General features: G+C 48.0%; 1 protein-coding gene across 11 annotated transcripts in view; it reads right to left on the bottom strand.

The window, feature by feature from the left end:
* RNLS (renalase, FAD dependent amine oxidase) overlaps positions 1-19442 on the bottom strand; it is a 277156-nt gene that overhangs the window by 244055 nt on the left and 13659 nt on the right. Inside the window, exon 5 of one of the 11 annotated variants that reach the window (XM_077874845.1) lies at positions 9425-10469. The exons of the other annotated variants lie outside the window; for them this stretch is intronic. Coding sequence (XP_077730971.1) covers positions 10117-10469 — 353 coding nt within the window. The 3' untranslated portion in view covers positions 9425-10116. Of the gene's footprint in view, positions 1-9424; positions 10470-19442 lie in introns of those variants that run through there. 11 annotated transcript variants of the gene reach the window in all.

The raw sequence follows: 19442 nt of genomic DNA, 5'->3' as shown, positions 1-19442 counted from the left end.
TTTTTTTTTTTTTTTGTCAGTTTGTGCCATGATGTATCTCTCTACATGGATCTCTAATTAGCAACAGTGTGAGACTTGCCATTTCAGGGAAAAATATCCAAACGTACGCACTCTAATTGGAAATTTTCAATAACAACATTTTACCGGTAGCACTAATGAACAATAAGAGTCAACTAAGATAATCACTCTGAGGTATTCCAAGATTTTGAATCACTATTGATCTCACAAATAATCACTAAATTAAAAATTACGTATATGTTCACGTGAAATGAACGGTCCTAAGTGTGTGGCGGTATTGGGGGAAAAATGCATGTCTGGCATGTACAGTGTTACTGAAAAGTAATTATAAAGAATGCAGAACGTGTTCGGTATTGGCGTATTTTAATGACAGGAGAATTCTATAATTACTTTCACATCAAGGATGAAAACAAAAATCCAAACCTGCACAATCTCTAACTATCGTGAGTACGTCTGACTGCCAAAGGCCTATCCCTATTAATAGATAAAACTCTATACTCGCTTTCTATATTTACCTTATTGTCAAGTCATTTGTAAATGCAGAGGAGTAGTCTGGCATTGTTGCCTATTCTCAACATTTTGTTTTTTTAATTTATTTTTTCATAATAAATTTATTTTTTATTGGTGTTCAATTTGCCAACATACAGAATAACACCCAGTGCTCATCCCGTCAAGTGCCCCCCTCAGTGCCCGTCACCCAGTCACCCCCACCCCCCGCCCTCCTCCCCTTCCACCACCCCTAGTTCGTTTCCCAGAGTGAGGAGTCTTCCATGTTCTGTCTCCCTTTCTGATATTTCCTACTCATTTCTTCTCCCTTCCCCTCTATTCCCTTTCACTATTATTTATATTCCCCAAATGAATGAGACCATATAATGTTTGTCCTTCTCCGATTGACTCATTTCACTCAGCATAATACCCTCCAGTTCCATCCACGTCGAAGCAAATGGTGGGTATTTGTCATTTCTAATGGCTGAAGAATATTCCACTGTATACCTAAACCACATCTTCTTTATCCATTCATCTTTCGTTGGACACCGAGGCTCCTTCCACAGTTTGGCTATTGTGGCCATTGCTGCTATAATCATCGGGGTGCAGGTGTCCCGACGTTTCATTGCATCTGCATCTTTGGGGTAAATCCCCAGCAGTGCAATTGCTGGGTCGTAGGGCAGGTCTATTTTTAACTCTTTGAGGAACCTCCACACAGTTTTCCAGAGTGGCTGCACCAGTTCACATTCCCACCAACAGTGTAAGACGGTTCCCTTTTCTCCGCATCCTCTCCAACATTTGTGGTTTCCTGCCTTGTTAATTTTCCCCATTCTCACTGGTGTGAGGTGGGATCTCATTGTGGTTTTGATTTGTATTTCCCTGATGGCAAGTGATGCGGAGCATTTTCTCATGTGCTTGTTGGCCATGTCTATGTCTTCCTCTGTGAGATTTCTGTTCATGTCTTTTGCCCATTTCAGGATTGGATTGTTTGTTTCTTTGGTGTTGAGTTCAAGAAGTTCTTTATAGATCTTGGAAACTAGCCCTTGATCTGATACGTCATTTGCAAATATCTTCTCCCATTCTGTAGGTTGTCTTAGTTTTGTTGACTGTATCCTTTGCTGTGCAGATGCATTTTCTCTTGATGAAGTCCCAATAGTTCATTTTTGCTTTTGTTTCTTTTGCCTTCGTGGATGTATCTTGCAAGAAGTTACTGTGGCCGAGTTCAAAACGGGTGTTGCCTGTGTTCTTCTCTAGGATTTTGATGGAATCTTGTCTCACACTTAGATATTTCATCCATTTTGAGTTGCTTTGCTGATCTTTTCACCTACTTGAACCAAAAATGAAAATTCTAAAATAAGTAACGGTGACTTTAAAAACGGAACAGTTCAAATAAAGACAGAGTTCACTGATTTACGTCGAGCATAATTAAGAGAATTAAGCTGTCCCCTTGTGCTTATTGCAGAGACCTGTTTATTTTTCCTACTTTCATATACGAAAGAATGAGCACGTCAATGAACACCGCCACTGAAAAAACCCTTCTGATAACGATAGAGGTTAAAAATAGTCGATTAAAAAAGAAATAGTCGATTATCGGCTTTATGTTGGGGGCGAATAGAAATGTTATAATCTAATCCATGATTCAGAAAACAGACATCATATGTCAATGATCAAACAAGAAATTTTCCAGGCAAGAAATGTTACCAGTCCTTCTTGACTAGCCATACGCTTGTCATCATGTGGGCTAAATAAAATCTCTGCATAACGTGAGAAAATCCAACAATGTGACTTCAAGGATGACAAGAACTTTCAAATCCTAAGTTGGTTTCTTACCAAGAAACCAAGACGACGGTTAGACAACAGGCTGCAGCACGTATGGGACGAGCAAGGGCCTGGGGGGACTGTCTCTGGTCCACAGTAGCTGCACTAAACCGCTGTGTGTGTGCCCGCAGGGGGGCTCCAGGGAGGAAGGGCCGAGGACAGGTGAGCGGTGGCTTTTTCACTTCATTATTCGGAAGCAATGGTCCTAAATGGGGCATCAGAAGAGACAATCTTCAGCAACATGATGTCTTTAGTTCAAGTCTTCCGTCTTGGGGATCCCTGGGGGGCTCAGCGGTTGAGTGTCTGCCTTCGGCCCAGGGTGTGACCCCAGGGTCCCGGGATCGAGTCCCACGTCGGGCTCCCTGCATGGGGCCTGCTTCTCCCTCTGCCTGTGTCTCTGCCTCTCTCTCTCTCTCTGTCTCTCAAAATGAATGAATGAATGAATGAATGAATGAATAGATAAATAAATAAATAAATCTTTTTTAAAAAATTGTCTTCCCCTGTCACGTGGACGTGTGAGGGCGCCCAGCATGAAGGGCACATTCCAAACCCCAGGTCACTGAGCTCCGGGAGGAAGCAGACGGGAAGGCGCTTGCCTGGCATCTGCGTGGCAGCTCTGGTGGGCTTCCTGGAACCTCATGCATTGGGAAGGCACATTTCTCTTCAAATAATTAGTGGGGTCTTTCAAAGCGTCCTGACGGACATATCCCTGCAACATGCTAAGTGAAATTAATTGCAGATAAGATAGATTTTTATCTCGGTGGAAGTGCATATACTTCCAAACTACCAGCGTTTTGAGACTTTCAGGCAATTTTGGCTTTCGCAGTAACGGGAAGGCCCCGAGCAGCCCTCCGTGGAGGCGCCGGCCCTTCCACCGTAAAACAAAGCAAAACGAAATCAAGGCACGGCCTCATCAGAAGGCCCAGGTAAACTCGTAGGTCACGGCACGTAAGTTGCTCCGAAGCTCCTTAGACCGGGCAGCGGATCGGGACCCGGCTTCGCAGGCCCGTGAGGTGGCAGAGGTCCTCCCGGGCCGCCCGGACAGCAGGTGGCGGGAGCCTACAGGCGCCTCGGAGTCCTGGGCCGCCGTCCTGTCCCCACCGCTCCGCGCTCTCAGATGCGGGAGCGAGCTTCCCGAAAGCCACCGTTCCCAGTGGAAGTGATTCCCGGGAATAGGAGTTGCCTCGAGGGCTGTGACAGGTCACCATGGGCAGGGGGGCTCCCAGGGCCACGGGCAGGGCCCCATACATCGGAGACGGGTCCAGGGGGCTGACGCCCTGGCATCCCGAGGCCGTGTGGGGGCCTCAGGGGGCTCGGACCCATGCACCTCCCCCTGGGCAGGAGGCCCTGCACCGGCCCCGCATCCCTTCTCCTCCACCTCTGGGCCTTGTGGGGCCCGCACGGTCCGGACGCCCGCCGCCCCTCCAGCCTCGGCCGTGTCCGCAAAGGCCCCTCTACCGGCGCCGCCGCCTGGGCTACAGGAGTGAGACGCGTGTCTGGGACGCAAGGTGCAGTGGCCGGAGGCGCAGGTGGCCTGCCTGGGCATCGTCGGAGCGCAGGCAGGCTGCCCTCTCGCGACGCAGGCCGACCGCACCTTCTCTCCTCCTGCAGCAGTGACACCGGCAGCCGCCTCCTCCGGCCGGGTGGGAGCGACTCCTCCCCGACGTGCAGGCCCGAGCCTGCCAGGAAGCCGGGCCTGCTCCAGGGCTGCCAGCATCATGGGCCACCGAGCCTCCCCCACCGCGGCTACAAGAGCACCCCCTCCCCCACGTGCAGACCCGAGCCTGCCAGGAAGCCAGGGCTGCTCCGGGGCCGCCTGCATCACGGGCCGCCAGCATCATGGGCCGCTGAGCCTCCCCGCCACGGCCACTAGGAACACACACCCCACGACGTGCAGACCCGAGCCTGCCAGGAAGCCGGGCCTGCTCCGGGGCCGCCTGCATCACGGGCCGCCAGCGAGCACGGCCATGCGGACACAGGCCGGCTGGGAACCAGCCGCGGGGCCCGGGCCACACTCACACGCACACGGGCCCCCGGGCCACGGGGGTCTCCTTCCACACCCACTGCCCTCCCGCCGCCCCACCCCTGAAACTTGGCCCCGAGGATGGCAAAGCAGAAAACACTGCCCGATACCTGTAAATATAAATTGGAGACGTATCCAGTTTGCTCGTGATTTGACATTGGTTCCATAATACGAGCTCCGAAGGAGGAAAGGAAAAAAATATTTTCATTTCAGAAGATAAAGGGAAGGGAGCGAGAGCGCAGGGAAGGGCGGGGTGGGAGGAAGGCCTCGGCGGGGACCCCCTGGGGCAGCCAGTGTGGGTCCCATGGACCGGTCGCTTTGCAAAATCAGCGAACGTTTCCTGCATCAAGAACCTTAGTCATAGGGGATCCCCGGGTGGCTCAGTGCTTCAGCGCCTGCCTTTGGCCCAGGGCGTGATCCTGGAGTCCGGGGATCGAGTCCCACGTCGGGCTCCCGGTGCATGGAGCCTGCTTCTCCCTCTGCCTGTGTCTCTGCCTCTCTCTCTTTCTCTCTCTCTCTGTGTCTATCATGAATAAGTAAATAAAATCTTAAAAAAAATCATTTAAAAAGAACCTTAGACATCGAGGCCCAGAAAAAGAACTACTTTGATCCCTTTTTCTTTTTTTCTGGTATACTCACAAGCTAAAAACCCGTTTTTGGACTTCTCCACGTATAAAACATTATCAGATTTGAAACAACTAATATTGAAACTCTCTACTATGCGACTCACTGTTGAGGTGCTTCAGAATAGACACAAACACCCGTGTCTTGAAATTCCACTCCTCCTCCAGTGTCCTATCCGCGCTCACACCCACTCCTACCCACCTACCCACTCAGCCACACACAATCCACAAACGTCCGTGTCTTTCAGTTGTTGCTATATATTTTTTTAATATTTTATGTATTTATTCATGAGAGACCCAGAGAGAGGCAGAGACACAGGCAGAGGGAGAAGCAGGCTCCATGCAGAGAGCCCGATGTGGACTCGATCCTGGGACCCCGGGGTCATGACCTAAGCCGAACGCAGATGCTCAACCCTTGAGCCACCCAGGTGCCCCGGTTGCTATGTTTAATCATTGCTTTAGATTATTTTTTGGTAAATGGAAAAATCTTCCCAAATTCCTGCTATCTTCCATTCAGAGGCTCTATTGTACAAGTAGACCTGCTTTATAGAAATAAAGCTTATTTATTGTGTTTGTAAACCGCCCCCCCCCAAAAAAAAATCATTCAGCTCCCCATCAAAAATACAGCCACTTGCTTTTCTTTAATGACAGGTCAGTGAGGGAGCAGGCTGAGAGGAAAATCCTTTTCCTTTTTGGTAACTGATTTGTCTTTGCTCAACAGACCACCTGTACCTTAGTAGGTGGTGGGACAGTGGAGGCCAAGGTGAGGAAGCCTGGCTCTCTCTCCCACAGCCGTCCGCGGCGTGTAATCCGGTACGCGGGGCATCTCGTCACTCAATCCATAATCCACTCATTCCACAAATATTATTTGGGGCAGTGGAATAGCAGAAGGTGGGAGAGCTAGAGTAAGACTCCAGGAACTCGAGCTTAGTGGATAAAAGAAAGAAGTTGGGGATCCCTGGGTGGCTCAGCGGTTTGGCGTCTGCCTTTGGCCCAGGGCACAATCCTGGAGTCCCAGGATCGAGTCCCACGTTGGGCTTCTGGCGTGGAGCCTGCTTCTCCCTCCTCCTGTGTCTCTGCCTCTCTCTCTCTCTCTCTCTCATAAATAAATAAATGAATGAATGAATAAATAAATAAATAAATCTTTAAAAAAAAAAGAAAGAAAGAAGTTAACCATCTTTTATTTCTTCGGACAGAGAGAGCAGGGATGGGGAGGGGTACAGGGAGAGACCCTCAAGCAGGCTCCGCGCCCGGTGCACAGCGCGACCTGGGCTCCACCTTACGATCCTGACATGAGCCAAAATCAAGAGTCAGACGCTTCATCAACCAAACCGCCAGGTGCCCTCATTTTTTTTTTTTTTTTTTTTTTTGCATCTTGGTTTGAAAATGAGCAGTCTTGTTCTTTCCTCCCCCCAAAACCTAATGTATTCAAGAGAGGTGCAAGCTTGCTAACCAAGGTGTTTGTCAACAACGATGAAATATTTCCCTCTCCCTCGCCCGCTTGAACATTTGATAAACCCACTTTCCGACACCTCCGTCCTATCAAGCCACATTCAAGGAACTCGCGTTTCCAGCAGTGGTTACACACACACACACACACGACTGCCTTTTTGCGGATTCACTTCAGATTGGATTGCAGACTACGTTTTACACAGAGAAGGATCACCGGAGACCTGGGAGTCAATGGTCTCATTTTACGGAGGAAGAACGTGAGGTCCAGATAGACTGGCACGTGCCCCAGGTCACCATAGAGAAGCTGAGCCAGAGAACTCTACAGAGAGCCCTAATTATTCTACTGCAATAGTCTGTTCGGTTTCTCTGCAGAGGACGCACACCCACAAGCTCCTCCTCCTCAAATCGGGAACTCTTGCCACGCTGAACTCAAAAGGCAGTGGCTGAGCAACCAGGCCCCTGGGGTCAGCCGTCCGTCTCCGTAAGTGCTTCATCTCTTTGTGGCTCACGTCCTCAGCTACCCTGGGGACTGAGGAACACAAGGTGAACAGAGAACTTCTCCACCAAAGCCAACGCAGAGTCTCAAAGCTCACCAAGAGAAGTCAAGATATCAAAACAGGATCCCTGGGTGGCGCAGCGGTTTGGCGCCTGCCTTTGGCCCAGGGCGTGATCCCGGAGACCCAGGATCGAGTCCCACGTCGGGCTCCTGGTGCATGGAGCCTGCTTCTCCCTCTCTCTGCCTGTGTCTCTGCCTCTCTCTCTCTCTGTAACTATCATAAATAAGTAAAAATTTAAAAAAAAATTAAAAAAAAAAGATATCAAAACAACCCTTTTATTAAAAACCAAAGTGACAGGGGCGCCCGGGTGGCTCAGCCGGTGAAGCGTCTGCCTCCAACTCAGGCCGTGATCCTGGGGTCCTGGGATCGAGTCCTGCATCGGGCTCCCTGCTCAGGGGAGAGTCTGCTTTTCCCTGTGCCTCTGTGATCTCTCTCGCGGTCTCTCAAATAAGGAGATAAAGAAATAAATCTTTATAAAAAAAAAAAATCAAAGTGACAAACTTGCACCAAAAATGCTTAAATATTGGGGATCCCTGGGTGGCTCAGCGGTTTGGCACCTGCCTTTGGCCCAGGGCGCGATCCTGGGGTCCCGGGATCGAGTCCCACGTCGGGCTCCCGGCATGGAGCCTGCTTCTCCCTCCTCCTGTGTCTCTGCCTCTTTCTCTCTCTGTGTCTATCATAAATAAAAATAAATAAATAAATAAATCTTTTTTAAAAATGCTTAAATATTTCCAGGAATCTAAAGAAGAAAAGCACTCCCTCTCCTCTCGCGCCCCCTTTAAGAATAATGCGACTTCCAGTTGGTGCGGAAAAATCAGCTGATGCAGATGGCGAGCGCCGAGAACTATTCGGGGAACGCGGGCCTGTCCGTGGACTACTCGTCACGCTTATTTATGAAAACGCAGGTCTCTCCATCTTAGCTTCTTAATGACATCATCAGGCATCCGGATTTTGAGCGTGGGAGCCTGTGCGCAAATGAAATCCTACTGCTTGCGATCACATAACTCGTTTTTCAAAAAAGAAAGAATTTTAGAGCATTTAGAATTAAAAGGGACCTTGGAAACTGTGGATAAAAAAGGCGACAGGCTTTAGAGTGGGTATTTTGGTCCTTCGTAGGTGATGCTGCAGCTGTAGGCACTGGTCCTTACCTCCCGGGTCTTCCCCGGTCCGCGGAGGGTAGTCAGTACTGGGTTGCTCCGAGGACTGCAGACACGTGAAACCCGTAGCCGGTCAACGGTGCTCAGGACTCGGGGCTCCTGCTGGTCGCGGTGCTTCTCAGTCCCCAAGCAGCCACGTGCCTGAAGGATGGATGAGCGGCAAGGGAATGAACGTGAACTAAGCCCTCCGCGCAGTCGGCGCTGGCCAGGTGACCTGCGCAAGGTGAAAGGCAGCAGCCGTAGCTTCTCCCGTCGGCCCCCGAGCACGTGCCAGCGGCCAACGAGGTGCTCGGATACGTTATCTGGTCTACTCTTCCCGAACGGATGCCCTGACGGGGTGGGAAGTGTCGTCTCAGTTGTACAGAAGAGACATCAGGGAGTCCAAGAGGTTCAGGCGTGTGCCCGCGGTCCCACAGCTAACCAGCCGCAGGGCCAAGACGAGGAAGGAAGGACCGGACGTTGCCCTGAGCCCAAATGCACACAAAACAAACCATGTCAGGAGGTGGGGATGAGAATCCGACAGTCTTCCCAGCACGAGCTCCCGAGGAGCCGGGCCTGGGGCTCCCTGCCCCGTGAACTCCGAGTCCGGGACAGTCCCTGGAACACAGTGAGTGCTCAGTGGGTATACATGGGTCATGATGGTGCAGCTGTGATGTGGCCGAGGATGCAGCTCAGTGGGTACACGTGGGTCATGATGGTGCAGCTGTGACGTGGCCGAGGACGCAGCTCAGTGGGTACACGTGGGTCATGATGGTGCAGCTGTGACGTGGCCGAGGACGCAGCTCAGTGGGTACACGTGGGTCATGATGGTGCAGCTGTGACGTGGCCGAGGACGCAGCTCAGTGGGTACGCGTGGGTCATGATGGAATGCAGGTGGCAACGTGGCCGAGGAAGCAGCTCCTCTCCAAGCGGAGTCCTCGTGCCGAAGAGTAAATGCAAGTGGTGGAGGGCTCGCGACCGTGCTCGAGGAGCAGCAGGCACGGACGGCCCTGACCTTCGTCCATCTCTGACGAGGACTGTGTCCAGAGCGCTTTCCACCACTACAGCGTCACCTCAGTCACCAGCATCCCCCTAAGACGCAGCGAGCAATGAAGAGGATCCACCCGTGTAGACACACACACCTCCGTATTTGGGGGACGGCTTAGACCCACACTGCTGTGTGTGGCATATGGAAAAAAAAATTCTCCACAAATGTCGTAAAAGTGAATCTAAACCTTAGTTTTCTTTCCTGTGCCCAACATGGGGCTCAAACCCACAACCCCAAGATCAAGAGTCGCCCACTCCGCAGACTGAGCCAGCCAGGTGCTCCCAGCTTCATTTCTTTTTATTCAAATCACATCTCTCGCTTAAAATTCATGGCAAAATAAACCCCCGGCCCCGTTGGATCTGTGCAGCCCCACGTCCAGCAGGGGAGCCTCAGCGACCTGAGAGCTTGCTCTTTGCGGGGTGGAGGGAAGCATTAGGAAAACGCAGAGAGCCGTGGTCGGGGAGAATTTTCAAAGAAAGACATCCCTTTGGCCCAAGCAAAATTCCCCCCAGCCGGCGCCGACGTCCCCGCAGCCACATCCAGGGGCCACCCGCGTCTGTGCTTTTCTTCAGCAACGGAGTTCATTCTGACAGTTTATCTACTACGAGCCGTGCAGGAAAATGCCTCTTCATTTTCCATATTCTGTTTGGCAAACAAAGCATGACACATGGCAATATAAAAGAGAAATATAATCCCGGGACGCGCGTGCAATCCTGGCAGGGAAGGGCTGCGGATGGTGTGAGGCCCGCGGCACCGGCCTTCTGAACAGCGTGCAAACACCGTCACCTGCTGTTCATCCGTGGGGCCTGCAGGCGCGGGCCCGGAGGCAGGATGAGTCACAGGCCGGGTTCACGAGCTATTCCCGCTCCGAAGCACCAACTGGCCTTGAGAAAGAGACTTGCACCAAAATTAAGAATTAGTAATTCTTTACGAATTAACAATCTCTGCTTAGGAGTCAGCGGAACACGCCGGTGCATTCACGCAGAGCTCTCCCTGGGAGCATATTGTTGCCTGTAGGGAGGGCAGAGGATCCACCAGGAGGATGCCAGACATGATGGATTGAATTCACTAATGTGTGCTCGAATTTTGCTATTTTACACATTTCGTATTCTCTGTTTACCAGAGCAGGCTGCGCAGGAACCGCGCCCCCTGAATGGATCAGCCCCGCTCTCTCGTCACATCCTCTAAAGAAAAGGATGCACGCTTCTTCCAAAGGCAGTGCGACGTCCAGACGCCCGTAAGGCACGTCGGGGTAGGGGTCATGCCAGATCCCGTTTTGTCCTTTTGTGCCTGATAAGGGAGGAGAGGCTGAGAAAAATCCCCGTGGGATGAGTAAACGGAGGAATGCAGCGCACAGTTCAGAACTTCAGATATTTCTAGACAATGACCAGCGCATCCTCCAACCCCCGTGCACTTCTACTCTCCCTTTTAATGAAAATAACATCCATAGGAAAAGATTCAAAACTATCCATCCCCTGTACCCCCTCTTCCCATACTTGGCAGCAGCATCAACCAAAGCGAAGGCACCAAAGCGCCTTGTTGATTCTAGTTACTTTGACCAGAAGAGCTGAACGAGGGCGTGGGACCCTATGTTCTCACCGGAAGTCCCTAATTCTAACGAAATCAAGCATAAAATATCCCAATTAAAAACATCTAAGTGGACAGGGCGCCCGGGGGGCTCGGTCGACTCGGATTTCAGCCCAGGTCCTGATGTCAGGGCTGCGGGACGGAGCCCGCGGCAGGCTCGGTGCCCCGCAGAGAGTCGGCTGCGGAGCCTTCCTCTCCCTCTGCCCCTGCCCTTCCCCTCACTCGTGCTCTAAACAAGTATCTTTAAAGACCAGCAAAAGTGGTAACTGGAACAGAATCTTAGGCAGCATGACCTCACCACGAACTCACTTTGCTCCTTGATCCGCTGACTCCAATACTTAAAAATCTCTAAGTGTGACCGGTCTCATCTCCAGCTGGGAACCACTAACTCGAGTGGTCCTGCGCGCCGCTTAGCTGGCCTACTACGCTCCTCTCGGTTCGCTCCCCGATCACGGCGCTATACCTCCCCTCCCCGCCAAACCTTCAAAATCGCCGCCCGTCCTCCATCCCAGCCGATGACCTTGCTTCTGGTTTTAATGTGAAAACGCATCAACCAGAGGACACCCATGGGCCTCCCTGTGAAGACGCCACCCTAGCTCCACCTGTGCCCCCTGCTCTGCCTCCGCCCCGTTCAGTCGGGGACCGGCCGGCCGTCCTCAGAGGCCCCGTCCTCCACCTCCTCCCCTCCGACTCCAGACCCCGTGTTACGGAAATGCCTGACCTTGGTCTGCCTCAGGTCCCTCCTTCCTCTAGACTCTTCCATCAGCACACACACGTGCTATATTAAAAACACAAGACAAGACACAACCCAATCTCCTTCTGTAGCCTCTGGCCCGATTCCTTGCCTACACCCGCCCCCCCCAGTAGAAACATCCTCTAAAGAACTCCTGAAACCATTCCATTCCCAGTACAAGTGATATTCCCCTCAAAACTGGGAAAAACTGGCTCTTACAGGGTGAAAAATTCTTATTCTTTTTATGCATAAAGCAAATACATATATATATTATCAAATATATATATTATCAAATATATATTATCAAATATATATATATAAAATGTAACAAATATAAACCATATCAGTGATACCAGAATCTCATCGGGGGGAGGGAAGAACAATTAAAAAAAATGTCTAAAAAAAAAATGTCTAAAGAAGCTCCTTAAGGGAGGTAATAATAAAATAATGAAAACAAGTTTGACAAACACTGGTCTAAACCCAGGATTTCAATGCCTTCTCTTCCTGTTTTTCTCAAGCCTTCTTGGATCTGTTTTTCATCCCCAGGGCCCCCCGTAAACTGCTGTCAGTGTCACCCATGCCTGCCATATTCCTAACTCCAATGGCCAATCCCTAAACGAAAGTGTGGACACTATTTGGCACAGCTGACCACTTCCTCTTTCTTCAGACACTTTCTTGGCACCATTCGTGAATGTGTGATTCTTCTCCCTAACTCTCTGAACCCTTGAGATCTGATATCAGGAGCAGAACTGATGCAAAAAGTAAGGATTCTTGTACGTCTGGACGGTAACCAGTCTGACACACCAGCGATCCTGGTATAGTGTCCTTGATCTAAGTCAGATCCTTGATCCTAGATTAGATCTCCTTGATCTGAGTCAGATCGCGCCGTTCCTTCAATGGCTTTCTGTCTCTCGTAGAGTAAAAGCCAACGTCTTTATCGTAGCACAAAGCCCTCCTTCGCTAGGCCTTGCTTCCTCTCCGCCCTCGCCTTCCACCACGGCCCCTCCTTGAGACTGTACGCCAGCCACGCTGGCTTCCTTGAGAAACTGCTCATCCTTTGGGCTCTTCTACACGCGGCCACTTCTGCTTGGATATCCCTCCAGATGCTCCGTGGCTCACAATTCCACTACCTTCAGGTCTCTGCTGCTCAAAACTCACACTATCCCAGAGCTGCTCACATCGCATACAGTAGTTCCCCTTGTCATTTTTTATTCTCCCCATCCCGCTTCATTTTCTTTCCCAGAACTTATTATTGTCTCTCCTAGACATTTCTTTATTTCTTCTCCTCCCCCTGGACTAGGATATTATAGGTATTATGTCTCCTTCTACTGGAAGAAGAGCTCCTGGAGGCTTTTATTGTTCGGTTCACGGCTATAATCGAAGCGTCCAGATACTGGCACATAGTCAAAGTTCAGTAAATATCTGTGTGATGATAAATCTTATTTTAACATCTAAATAAAAGACTACAACTACCACTTTTTAACAGATAAAAAACTGTATTTTAATTTCCCTTCTTGAAATACAATCTCACCATCTCATTGGCCTATGGCAAATAAGACCATAAGATGCAAAAGAAAAAAAACTAACGACTCACAGAAATGGAAAGAAACTGCTTTGGCTAGAGCGGTTTTCCTTGGCTATTTTGTCATGGGAGAAGTTTTAGGAGAGGCCAACATTTAAATAGCTTCTCAAACCAACAGAGACTTCGATGCTGGTAAACACAAAATGGCTTTTTAGATGATGTCGCTCATGGTTTCTAGAAGCAAACATTCAAGTCGAAATGAGCAAATGTCAGACTCTGGACACAGCGTTTTGGAAGAATGACAGAGGATCCAAATGTCTGGTCAGCATAGAGCCATGTCTTGCAAATCTGGTACAACGAATAAGAAACTACTTAAACGAGATCCATTCGTGAAAAAGAAAAACACGCTCAGCAGACAGTGTATCCATGCAGAATGCTGGTAGTCCTTCATTTCAATCTTTCCCTTCCTCTCTTACAGTCTTAACCTACTTCCAAAGTAGTAGTTGATGGCTGGAATACCTTCTTCGTCTGTAGCACATTTTATCTGAAGGTTCAGAGATTTCTGCTAGAAAGCTAAAAATCTCAGCTCTCAAATTACTTCTCTCTTCCAGATGCCTTTGCCAGCCCAGAAGGGAAAAAGTTTAATTCAAGTCACCTGGTGACCGACTCGGTGATAATGACACAGTTCAATAAATTCCAGCTCTCCACTCTTTCATCTCACCCCGTATCTAGTTGTGACATTTCTCCTTAAAGTCCTTCTGTTTTCAAAGAACTCTACGTGGAAAGTAGAGCTCCGGGTCCTGATGGATGTGCACAGCCAGTAAGGCAGATTTAGGAAGGGATCTTTTCTTGCGTTCAAGTGGCAACCTAGGGGGCTTGTCTCTGACATTACACAGCTACCAACGGCATGTGTACAAGAACAAAGGACCGAAATATTAACACCACTGACACATTTATATCAAGCATGAGGAGATCACACACAGTGGTGGTGGGTAAAGGTGCAAAAAGGTACGTGGTTTCCGTCACGGGAGCCTGGGGAAGACTGGATTCCAGATCGCCACCCAACAGCTCCGTGACCTCAGACACGCAGGTTAACTTAACCTTTTGGAGCCTCACTTTCCTCTACTGTAAAATGGGGATAATGAATGCATGAGGCACCTGTGAAGAATAAATGAAACAATGAAGGTCAAGTGATTGATGTAGGTAGTACCAACTGCTTTCCTACCGTTATCATCATCTCCTAGATCCCCTCTTACTGTTCTCTCCAACACAAGAAGTCAGTCCCCAGAGGGACACGTACAGAAGTAGGGAAGCCCACTCTGTCCCGCCAGGGCTGGGAGTGGGCATTCAGCATAACAAAGAGTGGTGCCAACACTCCAAGGTGGGTGTAGGCCTCTCCTGTTTCTGCTGACTGCTGGGTATCTGCAGGACAGCAAAGATTAGCTTGGGTTGCCTCTTGGGGAGTAAGAACCAACCCCCACTCTCATTATTATTTGTAAATAATGATAAAGAAAGACAAGGTGGCGGGGGTGGGGTAGGGGTGACTGGGTGGCGGGCACTGAGGGGGGGGGCACTTGACGGGATGAGCACTGGGTGTTATTCTGTATGTTGACAAACTGAACACCAATAAAAAAAAAAATTTATGATACCAGCCAAAAAAAAAAAAAAAAGAAAGACAAGTAGACGTGGTAGATATAAAAGGTGAAGATCAAGACATAACAAATAAAAGGAATTTAATAGTAATAGTTTTTTTTTTCTAAAAATTGAGATCTCAGCTCATAAGTGTGCAGGCAGCAATAGAGCAGCTAATATGCAAGGATGTTTAGAAACTGAATTATCTCCCCTCCTGTGGAGATGGTCTGCTGGAAAAAGCAATGAAGCATGTTACCTGATGAATAAAGGACCTTTGTTTCCTGTGCTTTTAATCAAAATCTTTTCACCAAATGTCAAAGAAAAACGAAGGAGTTAAACTTCTTTTAGCAAAAAAAGAATAGGGTCTCATTTTTCCATCAAAGATAATGAGAGATCCTAGCAGTCGTAGGAAGGAGACGGAAGGTGTGCATGGTGAGCAGTATTTATCATTTTATTCCATAGTACACGATAAATTCTGAGATTACGTAGTTTTACCGCCCGGTTTACTGAAGTGCTAAGTGTCTACTTAAGGAGATCGCTCCTGTTAAGATTAAAAGCCTTTCAAACAACATTCTCCCAAGTCCTGCAAATGTTTTCTTCCTCCCAATCCAGATAGGTAATTTTGTCAACTCAGTGTACCCAGTCAGGTTTTAAAAGGTAGATTCTATATTTCCGATGAACTAGGACTTCTTTCAATAAATGTTCACATCCGAGGCCAGCCACATTCTGTCCCCAGTCCGCATTTCCAGCTTTATCTCTCCAAATTCCCCACCACGGAGCCTTTCCTCTCCCAAGCCAGGCTATTTTCAGTTCCCAAAACATAAAACAAGCACCTCTATTTCCAGCTTATTGCTAAGACAGGAGGCTAACATAGGGCAGGGGGAAGCCAACAAGGAAGCCTTCCTGATGGGCACATGGTTAGTATTAAATCGGGACATATTCATAAAGGCACGGGAAGGAAATTCTTGCCTTCCGGGGATGAAACTGCAACAACAAGTCTCCCTATTGCCCCGGGTCTCTCTGAGGCTGGGGACAAAAGCACTAATGATGCTACATTTGAAGTTCAAGAGGCCACCAGGAAAGGACCTCGCCAACTGCCCTGAGAGAGCTCTGAGAAATCACTGAATAAGAAGTCACTTACTACCTTGAGTCCCACTACCCAGTCAATATAAAAAGGAAATTCTATTTTAGAATTTTTCCACTTTTTTCCACTTTTTGCTGAGGCAAAACCCTGCTGGTGGGGCTGCCCAGAGAGACATCGCCACCTCTAGTCCAAGAAAACATGCCCCACCTCGTCTACATGTAGACTCATCATCAAGCATCAGACCGTAGGAATGAATTGCAGGGAAGCCAAGACTCCCTTCCTACCACAGATGAGCAGTCACAGGAACAACACTCCCACAGATTATAGAGTCTGAAGGAGGATGGGGTATGGATATTCAAAATAAGACCCCAAAATCCACCCTGCTCCAGCCCTTGGTACCAGACAGGGCCTCCTTGGCATTAGGGATGGAGTAAATGAGCTCTGAATTAAGACTAAAATAATCACGACCAAGCCTTAAAAACCAACATGAGACTAATCCAACAGCCGAAGGTCCGACTAGAAAGTTATAACAAATGACCAAGATGCCATTAAGGCCCTCACTCTGTTGAGAGACGTGGAGTTCACGCATGGAAGTCTGAGGGCCGTTCTGGGGAACAATAAAGCCTTCTCACACTTACACCCCACACATACAGCTCAGACTCCCTGAAAATGACTTACAACCACAAAGTGACTAGAACTCAAATAGTGATGGCATTGCCACAAGAATAAATAGAACAAAACAGATATCCAGAAACAAGTGTAATGCAAATTTTTAAGAAATACTTCATTTATTTATTGAGAGACAGAGAAAACAGAAGTGGGTTGGGAGGAGCACAGGGAGAGAATCTCAAGCCAACTCCCTGCTGAGGGCAGAGCCCAACACAGGGCTCAGTCTCAGAGCCCCGAGATCACGACATGAGCTGAAATCAAGAGTCAGAGGCTTAACAGATGACTGAGCCACCCAGGCGTCCCTGAAGAAATGTCAATTTAAAGAGCAAATTTCATATTCTCATTAAAAATGACTTTGAAACCGAAAAAAATAAATAAATAAATAAATAAATAAATAGCAAATTTCAAAACAATATATTTAGAAGGCACCCTGTGCTTGGAGCAAGGTGTGGAAGGGCACTCACCATACCACGAACATCAGTGACCTCTGGGGAGTGGGAAGGGAGGACAGGGCAAGGAATGAATTATTAGTTCAACCTTGGATTGTTTCATTTCTTGTAAGACTACTGATCAGCTTTGTCATTTAAAGTGAAAAAAAAAAATTGGGCGGAGAAGGGAAGGACTACCCAGTTTTTTGGGTTTTTTTTACCTACCCAACAACATCTAATACAGCAGGCCTTCAAAAATTATTTGTAGAATAAGGTAGAAAGGAGTAGGAGGGAGATGAAATAGGATAAAGGATAAAAAGATAACCATTCATGGAATGACAAAGCACTGTAGATCCTATAAATACAGGATGAGAAAGGGAAAAAGGGACACTTGATAAAGTTGGAGAAAAGAAGAAAGTGGAAAAAAAAGCGGTGGAACCCTAAAGTTAAATAAATGACAGACATCCATGAAAAAGATAAAAGCAACACACTATTTACCCCAATAAACGTAAAAGGGTTTAACTCCACTATCAAAAGAAACAGACTTTTCATGGTGGATTTAAAAACAGCTAGGGGGTTTTCTCTGGAAATGCCTAAGCAAACATGAATAAAAGTGATACTATTCAGTCTCCACAGACATCATAAAAGATTTTGTAATAATCCTAATAAGAAATGCGTAAGATTTTAAGACAAAAGCTACAAAATTTTACTTAAAGACATAAAAATTCCTAAATAAATATAGAACTGTTTTGGGATTTTTTTTTTTTTTTTTTTTTTGGATAGAAAGATGCACTATTGTAACAGTGTCATTTCTCTCTAAATCAATGCTTCAGTTCGATGTTACTCAAATCAGTATTCCAATGGTTTTTAATGAAACCTGACTCTACAGCACACAGCAATAAAAGATAGATTAGCCAAGAAAACTTTGAACAAAAATCATCAAGAGGGCCTTGGTCTACTCTATATTAGGATCAACTCTTTCCACGAGGAAAGGAACTTCGAGGAGAACACCTTTGTTTCAGATTTGCACTTCACGACACTTTGTGAACATCCCGTGAGCCGCCTTAATAGAACTGGAAACCTGCTACATGTCCATCAAACTGGCTGAACACATCAAGGTAAACCCAAAGAATAGAAATGCCAGCTATATTGATAGAAATATCAGCTTTGGGGGATCCCTGGGTGGCTCAGCGGTTTAGCCCCTGCCTTTGGCCCAGGCGTGATCCTGGAGTCCCGCCTCGGGCTCCCGGCATGGAGCCTGCTTCTCCCTCTGCCTGTGTCTCTGCCTCTCTCTCTCTATCATGAATAAATAATATTTTTTTTAAAAAAAAGAAAGATCAGTTTTAATAGAAATATTAACTATGTTAATAGATACATATTAGATATAACAGATATATTAAAATTACACCTTAAGCATTTAGGGTATCTGCGGCCAGACTGCATAACCGGAGGCTGGACAGGAGAAGGGACGGCCGGAGGGGTTTTGGCTGCCTGCTTCCTGCTGGGGCACCGACGTGAGGAATGGGGCTGGGAACGGGCCACAGGTCACCATGGAGAAAGTGGATATTTGCCAGAGCATCTCTACAAAGTCAGAAACGTATCCCCAAGATCTTTCATGGTTCATCACAAACCTACCATCTGTGAATTTACAGACATTTTTAAACTATGACATTTGGGGTGAACAGGTGTTATAATTTTTAAGACATAAGCCAAGTAAGCGTTTCATTTAGACTCAAAAAACAGTATTTTGCAGGACGGCAAACTTCCGTATGGTGAATTAGAGTGCGTATCCTTAGTCTGAAAGTATCTACTTTCAGGCTCCGTCTTGGGCGCTTGTATTCTAGAACTTTATTTTTTTTTTAATTTTTTTTTATTATTATTTATTTATGATAGGCAGACAGTGAGAGAGAGAGGCAGAGACACAGGCAGAGGGAGAAGCAGGCTCCATGCACCGGGAGCCCGACGTGGGATTCGATCCTGGGTCTCCAGGATCGCGCCCTGGGCCAAAGGCAGGCGCTAAACCGCTGCGCCACCCAGGGATCCCTATTTTTTTTATTTTTTTATTTTTTTTATGTAATTCTAGAACTTTAAAAGCAACTCCACATCGTAATTCCTAATTAAGCGCACATGGATATGTCTACGTATTCTTGGACCTCATGCCGCCGGAAGTCTCCAGGGTAGAGCTATAGGGAGACCTACATTTCTCCATAAAGGAGTTTTCATTTCTTTTAGCCTATGTTCCTACACACGTGTGATCCCTCGCTTAGCAGTTTGCCTCCTCGAGATCTTCTGTAGTTTCACCTCTGCCGTCATGTAACAACCAGAAAGCAAAGAATTTGCCAAGATGAGTTGTTTAGGGAAAACCAACCCTCCCTTCCTTACTCTCCAATTTAGGAAAGCGATGCTCAGTGCTGTTTCTTGAGGTCGGGATGACGCCCACCCGCACCCCACACACAGAAGGCAGCAAAGTCTTTCCTCTTGCAGGACTGTGAGGTGGATCAAGGTGGTGGATCCCTGAAAATGGAAAGGTAGGGGCTGGACCATAAATGTCGAAGGGGCAGGAGTTGGGGGTGGGGGGGGTTCCTGTCTGGGTAGAGACCTGGCTCCTGCTTGCGTGTCCCACTTC

Source organism: Canis aureus, chromosome 27 (genome assembly GCF_053574225.1).
Source record: "Canis aureus isolate CA01 chromosome 27, VMU_Caureus_v.1.0, whole genome shotgun sequence".
In the NCBI taxonomy this organism is placed as follows: domain Eukaryota; kingdom Metazoa; phylum Chordata; class Mammalia; order Carnivora; family Canidae; genus Canis; species Canis aureus.
The sequence above is the reverse complement of the archived record's forward strand: the minus strand, read 5'-3'. Positions and strand labels throughout refer to the sequence as shown.